The sequence below is a fragment of the Drosophila kikkawai genome, chromosome X, assembly GCF_030179895.1.
Source record: "Drosophila kikkawai strain 14028-0561.14 chromosome X, DkikHiC1v2, whole genome shotgun sequence".
Taxonomy (NCBI): Eukaryota; Metazoa; Arthropoda; class Insecta; order Diptera; family Drosophilidae; genus Drosophila; species Drosophila kikkawai.
This window is the reverse complement of record NC_091733.1, coordinates 6548553-6556178: the sequence shown is the minus strand read 5'-3', so window position 1 is coordinate 6556178 and position 7626 is coordinate 6548553. Positions and strand designations below refer to the sequence as shown.

The 7626-nt window shown below is 37.6% G+C and overlaps 1 protein-coding gene across 1 annotated transcript; it reads right to left on the bottom strand.

Annotated features, from left to right (window-relative positions):
• Nucleotides 1-2840: 2840 nt before the first annotated feature.
• Ir10a (Ionotropic receptor 10a) lies at nt 2841-6333 on the bottom strand. Its single transcript, XM_017180748.3, has 2 exons — nt 5597-6333; nt 2841-3915 (listed from the first exon to the last, which is right to left on the bottom strand). Exons 1-2 carry the CDS (start codon nt 6331-6333, stop codon nt 2841-2843), a joined length of 1812 nt encoding a protein of 603 aa, XP_017036237.1.
• Between the last annotated feature and the right edge of the window lie 1293 nt (nt 6334-7626).

Below are 7626 nucleotides of genomic sequence, written 5' to 3'. Positions count from 1 at the left end.
AAAAAAAGCCCGAAAAAGAAATTTTTTTTTTGAATGGCCGCCATTTTGTTTTTAAAATGTTTAAAAAAAATCTGTTCCGTCAGCCGAAAATGACATCTATTCTGATTATAACCCCGTTTTTATTTTTCATTTCGGACGCTCTGGAGACCCTGAATCATGGCCGCCAGGACGACACCTTTTTTTTCGACCACCAAGTTTGAAGTCTCATTACTCTTTGAACAACCCTCGTATCGAGGCAAGAACAACTTTTTTAGTTACTTTGAACATTTTTGAATACAATAAATAAAAAAAGTTTTCAATTATTCTTTGTGCGCATCAATGCGGACAAATGTGCGAATGTGACTTTCACCAACCGTGCAGCTAGCTGTCCTGGGGTCAGTCTTAATGGTAGAGTCATTGACCACCATAGAGCCTATAAATACCTTGGCGTTACCTTGGACCGTAAACTTACGTTCGGCAGGCATGTTGCGAACATTCAGCATGCTTTTAAGGCTAAAGTTTCCCGGATGGCATGGCTCCTGGCACCCCGCAACAAACTATCGCTTTACTCCAAGGTCATGATATATAAGTCAATACTAGCCCCCTCCCTGTTTTATGGCCTTCAAGTTTATGGAATTGCTGCAAGATGTCATTTGAACAAGATACGGATTCTTCAAGCAAAAACATTAAGGAGGATCTCTGGGGCTCCATGGTATATGAGGACTAGAGACATTGAACGAGACCTAAAGGTGCCCAAGCTTGGAGACAAACTTCACACTATTTCAACTAAGTACATGGAAAAACTTAACAATCACCCTAATAGTCTGGCTAGAAGATTAGCCACCGCTGAACACAGAACACGAGTCAGGAGAAGACTTAAACGTCACCACCCTCAAGACCTCCCCGACAGGATCTTGACATAAAATATCAGACAAAACATGAAAATCATTTCAAATTATGTAAACATAACTTAACTTAATACTCCTCCATAACAAAGCATTGTAAACATAGAATTAACTTCCAATTAGGTTTAGTTGCCAAATATCTAGGTAACAGTGCACTAGTCAAATAAAATTTCATTATTTTTAAAAAAAAAAAAAAAAAAAAAAAAAATTATTCTTTGCGTTTTCAAATAAGAATTTTTTTAAAAAGGGTCCAAAAAACGGCTTTTGAATGAGAAGACCCCCTTAAGGATTGAAATAATATTTGAAAAATCTCAAATGTAGAATGAAAAAGTACTTAAAAGATGACCGAAAATATCCAAATAAGACCAAAATATGCTTAAGCCATTTTCGTGACCGAAAAATCACGTTTTTATGACCAAAATTCTTGTTTTTTTTTATCAGTGTATACATTTAAACAAACGTATGTATAAAAACAAAACATGTAAGTGTAGTGTTTGCTTATAACTTTTATCGAAATCCAGGCACCACAGGCACTTTTTTTGCCGTATTAACAAAACTAGTGCAACTTAAATATACTGGTTATATATGTAGGGTTATAGCTTTATTGAGTTCCCACAAATGTTTATTTATTATTATTAACTGAATTTCTTAACGATTAAACAATTTACATATATGTCGCGCTTTTTACTTCCAACTTGTTAACTTCACAACCGCTCAGCTCTTATTCTATCTAAAGTGTGCCCGCATCTCATAAAGCATGCCATCCCGAACCTTAATACTAATCTTACATTAATGGATTACTTAAATACTAAAAAACTTTAAGGATATACTTAAATACACTAGGGATACTCTTCAACAAATATACCAATCCTACATATATCTTGCAGCGTATTATAATTTAAGTCAGAAGTGAACAAGGCATTTCCGACCCTATAAAGTATATATATGTTTGATCAACAGCCAAGTCGATTTAGCCATGTCCGTCTGTACGTTTCTACGCAAGTCTTGAAGCTATCTAAATGAAACTTTGTAGACAGTCTTCTGATTTCACTATTTTCACTACTATATACATATGTCGGAACGGGCTACATGATATAGCCGGCCGATCCGGTCCGTTCCGACATATGTATATAGTAGTGAGAATGGCCAGAAGACCATCTGCAAAGTTTCATTCAGGGGCAAGTTTACGCAGAAACGGGGGGAACAGACGGACAGACGGGCATGGCTAGATCGACTCGGCGGTTTATGCTGATCAAGGATATTTGTAGAAATTTTCGTTTGTTTAAAAAATAGTTTATTACTTTGAGAATATACTATTATTATTAAATTCCAACTCTAAGTGCCTCAAATCAAGTACGAACGCAAGGTATACAAGTGTTAACGTGAGCGCATCCTTTGCTCCTTTTTCTCAGCTTTTAATTTTTGCATTTTTACCTGTGCTATGGACACGATTCACAAAAAACAATGTAACATATCGGAGCGAATAAAAAAATGATTATGATCAGCATGAAATTATCTTCTATTTGAACCAAAAGGGGGTAATAAAACTGAGTATTGTTTTTTTAAGAGGGTGGGAAGTTAAATCTAATTTCCTGAAAATGTAATTTTTCCTTCGAAACTGAATTAAATTTTGTCATAATTTTTGTTTATTGTTTTTTTAGGTTCAAATAGAAGATAACGTATAATAAACACATATTTCGATTGCGAATTTCCGACAGAAATTACGAGATGATCGTGTACATAGCCGGGGAACTCATTTTGTAAAATATTGTTTATAAGTAACACTTTTTTTTTATTATCTCCGATTCAATTTGTAACTATCTTCAAAGTTTCATGATGATTGCTTGACTATTTCCTACAAAAAAATTCACGGTAAAAAGTTTTGACCGTTCACATATTTATATATCCCCTTGAAATTATGATAAGCAGCAGTTAAAGTTAAAGTTAAAGTTAACCTTACTTTCTAAATAGTTTTCGCTCTGCAATGAAGCCAAAAAAGGCGAGCAGATTTCCCCCAAGAACCACATAGAACGCCAGCTGAAGATCTCGAATAGTTAAGACCCGAAGGAGATCCGACTCAGACTCAGCCTCTAGGATACTGAGTCGCATCTTAATGTCGACCCTTGATTTCTCATCTTGTATCCATTTAACAATAAAGCCCGTGCTCAAAAGCCTCAGGAGCAGGGCATTCACAGCATTCTCCCATGGAGAGTCCCTGGGCATCACATACGAAATCGTATAATATTTGGGACACTCTGGAACCACCCAAATCTGGCGGAGCAATATGAAGCGAGAGGACTCGAGCACCAGAGACGTATATCTGGAGACCCCGGCCTGGACGCGATAGTTTGCTACCTCTTCGATTACATCGGCGTGGAGGTTGCGGTTCCAGGTTAACTTACTATTAAGACTGGCAAACAGCGGGGAGGTCTCGCTGAAAAATAAATCATCCGCCATGGATGTGTATTTGTAGACCACCTTCAGGCCACTGTCGTCCAGCTCCTGCATGGTATTTATATCCTTGTAGTACAATGGATGTATGTAGACTGTGGCCAGACTGGACTCGAAAATGGCACCGAAAATCACACTGACCAGGCACAGGGAACCGATAAACATCCTTTCTGCGTAGCTCGCCGGCAAATGAGATAGATTAACCCGGACCCAAACTACCCAGGTGTCAACCACTATGTCCAGGGCCTGTTTCAGCAAGCGCCGATTCCGAAGATGCACAATCCTAAGCTTCAGATTGATAGCCCTCAGAGTTAGCCAAATCAAGGCGCAGCCGAATGCGGTCAAAACGAATCCCAGCCAAATGTCATAGCCCACAGCAAAGATCGGGAGAATCGATTGTGGAATTCTGCTCGCTTTTGGAACATATATGCATAACTCGTCGTCGTAGACGGCCACGGTAAAGTCCATGTACTGCTGCACAAGGTAATCCTTGACGAAGAATCCCGTAAGACAGATATCCAGGCCATCGTTGATGATCGATCCTATGGCGCCATTGTATGTTCCATTGGAATTGCGCTCTCTGAAAATATGAAACAGTGCAATTCAAATAAGAGTAAGGTATATATGATTCGATATCGAAAATTTTAATACTTATACTACGGTAGCCTTTTACGTGCATATAAGGTGTGGTATTTCGGTATCAACTAAATATTTAGTTTAACAAGAAAGCTAACTTTTGCACGCCGATGCTTATATAGCCTTGCAAATTATAATGGCGTCATGGAGAATCGATTCATTTCTGACAAATAAAAAAGAAAATATCCTTATTTTCCTAAGCTCTTAAATAAAATGATCTACCTTTCTTATAACACCGTCATTCCATAATCATTAAAAAGGGCATTTTATTATAGTGTTGTATTCTATTCGTTTTATTTATTCTCTATATGATAAAGTCGTCTAGTCTGGCCCTTTCTGCAAAGTTTTATTCAGATAACTTAAAAATTGAAACATGGTAACCCTGCAGTACCACATGCCATCAACAACGCTTCATCAACGTGTCGATTCCGATTTTTAGAACGCACACCGCTAGAAAATAACAAATTCAACGTTTAACTTTTTTCATCATACAACTCGACTTTCAGGTAATATTACACAAAGCAAGAAAGGAAGCTAACTTCGGCATACCGAAGTTTGTATACCCTTGCAGATTGGTTTCGATGTTTATATTATACATTTAAATGCTGAAAACACTCACAAAACAGAGTTTCATTACATTTTACCTATACTTATTATGTTTACAGTTTGACAGTTACAGTTTTACATTCCCAGTTTTACATTTTCTCTACATCTACCGATCGATTTATATGGCAGCTATATGATATAGTTGTCCGATTTTTATTAAATTTATACCAAAATTCTAAAATAATAAAATAAGCTCATATCTCAGAGTAGATGAAAATACGTTGAATAACAACGAAGTTAAAATTTTTTCCTATTAATTTCCTGATCGTTCTTATGGCTGCTATAAGATATCGTTGTCCGATTTTCATAAAATTTTTACCAAAATTCTGGAATAATATAAAATGGCTATATCTACAAATGATGCAGAAATATTGAAGTTATAATTTTTTTTTCTAAAAATTTATCGAACACTTGTATGGCAGCTATATGATATAGTCGGCCGATCCGGCCCGTTCCGGCATATATAACAGTGAGAGTATATAGAAGAATATATGCAAAGTTTCATTCAGATAGCTTCAAAACTGAGGGCCTAGTTTGCGTAGAAACGGACAGACGGACGGATGGACGGACGGACGGACGGACAGACGGACGGACAGACGGACATGGCTAGATCGACTCGAAAATTAGTCGATCTTTCATTAGTAACAAGAAAGGAAGCTAACTTCGGCACGTCGCTGTTTGTATACCTTGCAATTTGCAATATCTTATATAATAGAAAATAGTAGGTATAAATATATATGCTAAACAAAAACAAAGCATTGAAGACTGAATGAATTATCAATTAATTGTTGATCAATTTATCACTGATGACAATGTCAATTTCATCATTCATTTTGTATGGAACTTCATTGATGAATTATCAGCAACATCATCATTACTGATAAATGGAACGGACAGAACGACGGACAGAAGAATTGACTGAATTCTATATGTGTTTTATAGAGTCTGAGACTTCGCCTTCTTTTTGGTACATGCATTCTCGATTGGCACTTTCTTTTCTGTATGTATTATGTACTCACCCAAAGTAATTTTTATCGGGCTGCTGTAATAACATGGTAAAATTCAGTCGCTCTCTGAGCATTTGGGCCACAAGGAAGTCCGCTCCTGTAATACCCACCAGCAAGCCAGTCTCCTTGTCCACTTCCGGTCGCGTATACACTGATTTAAACATCTGAATCCGCATTGGATAGCCACCCATGTCGTGAAAAAGCAGTTTATTCAAGGGTTCCGTTCCAAAATATCGAACTAATCGTCCAAAGGCCAAGCCACGACGCTGGAAGGGATTATAGATCCAAACACTCTGTCCGGTTAAAAAGAAGCGATTATATATTTTGTGCATCATCCACAAAGTACGGCAGCAATTCTCCAAGAGAAGTTGTTCCTCGAGGGACAAGTCCCGCGTCTGGTCTTCTAGTATATAAAAGAATACACCCGCTCTCTGATTAGGCGCAGCTGGTCCGCGATTGGAAGTCAGATGGCTTAAACTCATCACCATCGCCAGGTTATCCCTCCCGAATGGGTCCCCAATCCAATCCTGATTCTCCTCGTACGCCACGACACACAAGGGCTTTTGCGATCGACGTAGGAACCACTGGACATACGGATTATCCGCATCTTGTTGCTGTTTGCCCTCGCGGATCCAAAGTTCCAGTTGAGGCAAGTCCCTGATGGGTTCCGTCAGCAATCCATCCGGAATGGGTTGACCCACCGAACTTTGCAGAAGGAATTTCAGGAAAAGCGAAGCAAGCGCCGCCATTCGCCACCGTTTTGTTAGCTCAAATGACTCGTGAAGTATTCGAGCAGTATCCTTTATAAATCTCCCCCGATTCAATTTCCATTCGAATCTGAAACTGCCCCTCCCCCACTCGATTATATTTTGACACCTGCAATTTTGTTTGTTTGCTTACGCGCAATTAGACCCTCGTTGTGTCAGCTCATTGACTCGTACACCTCCTAAGCAAACACAATTATTATACCCCGTAATTTGGGGTGTCTTGTCTGGATTAAAGGCCCCCCAACGAAAATACCCCAAGACCTCTTTAAAGAAATATTGAGGAAATATCTAGATTGTCTTTCAAATGCTTCGGAATATTCAGTTGCCTAGAGAATATAGGTAAAAAAAATTGCAAAATTCTTCAACCATTGGAATAAATGCGCATATTCCTGCATCAATTCTGATCCCATTGCTTTTGGTCAGCCATTTGTGCATTGCAATTAAGTTGACCTCAATGTCGTAGAAGTACTAGAAATGGCCAAGGGAAATGCATTGATGATTTTCCGCTAGCGCGAGTTTCTGCGGGTCAAACTGACGCACACAAGTAATGTCTTTGGCAACAATTGTTTGGTTGTTAATCAATAATGAAATGACTAATTTCTTAATGAACAAGGAAGGAAGCTAACTTCGGCACGCCGAAGTTTGTATACCCTTGCAGATTGGTTTTGATGTTTATATTATAGATTTAAATGCTGAAAACAAACACAAAACAGAGTTTCATTACATTTTACCTATACTTATTATGTTTACAGTTTGATAGTTACAGTTTTACATTCCCAGCTTTACATTTTCTCTACATTTACCGATCGTTTATATGGCAGCTATATGATATAGTTGTCCGATATTCATAAAATTTTTACCAAAATTCTTAAATAATAAAAAAAAAAGCTTATATCTAAAAGTAGATAAGAATATGTTGAAAAACAACGAAGTTATAATTTTTTTCCTATTCATTTGCCGATCGTTCCTATGGCAGCTATAAGATATAGTCGTTCGATTTTTATAAAATTTTTACCAAAATTCTGAAATAATATAAAATGGCTATGTCTCAAAAATGATGCAAAAATATTGAAAAACAGCCAAGTTATAATTTTTTTTCTAAAAATTTATCGAACATTTGTATGGGAGCTATATGATATAGTCGTCCGATCCGGCCCGTTCCGACATATATAGCAGTGAGAGTATATAGAAGACTATAGCAAAGTATCATTCAGATAGCTTTAAAACTGAGGGACTAGTTTGCGTAGAAACAGACAGACGGACAGACAGACAGAC

Bases quoted from the DNA above. Each gene is read 5' to 3' on its own strand.
- Ir10a (XM_017180748.3), bottom strand. From the start codon at position 6,333: ATGGCGGCGCTTGCTTCGCTTTTCCTGAAATTCCTTCTGCAAAGTTCG. The intron at 3,916-5,596 runs GTGAGTACATAA...TCATATTTTCAG, and splicing joins CCCGATAAAAATTACTTTGG to AGAGCGCAATTCCAATGGAA.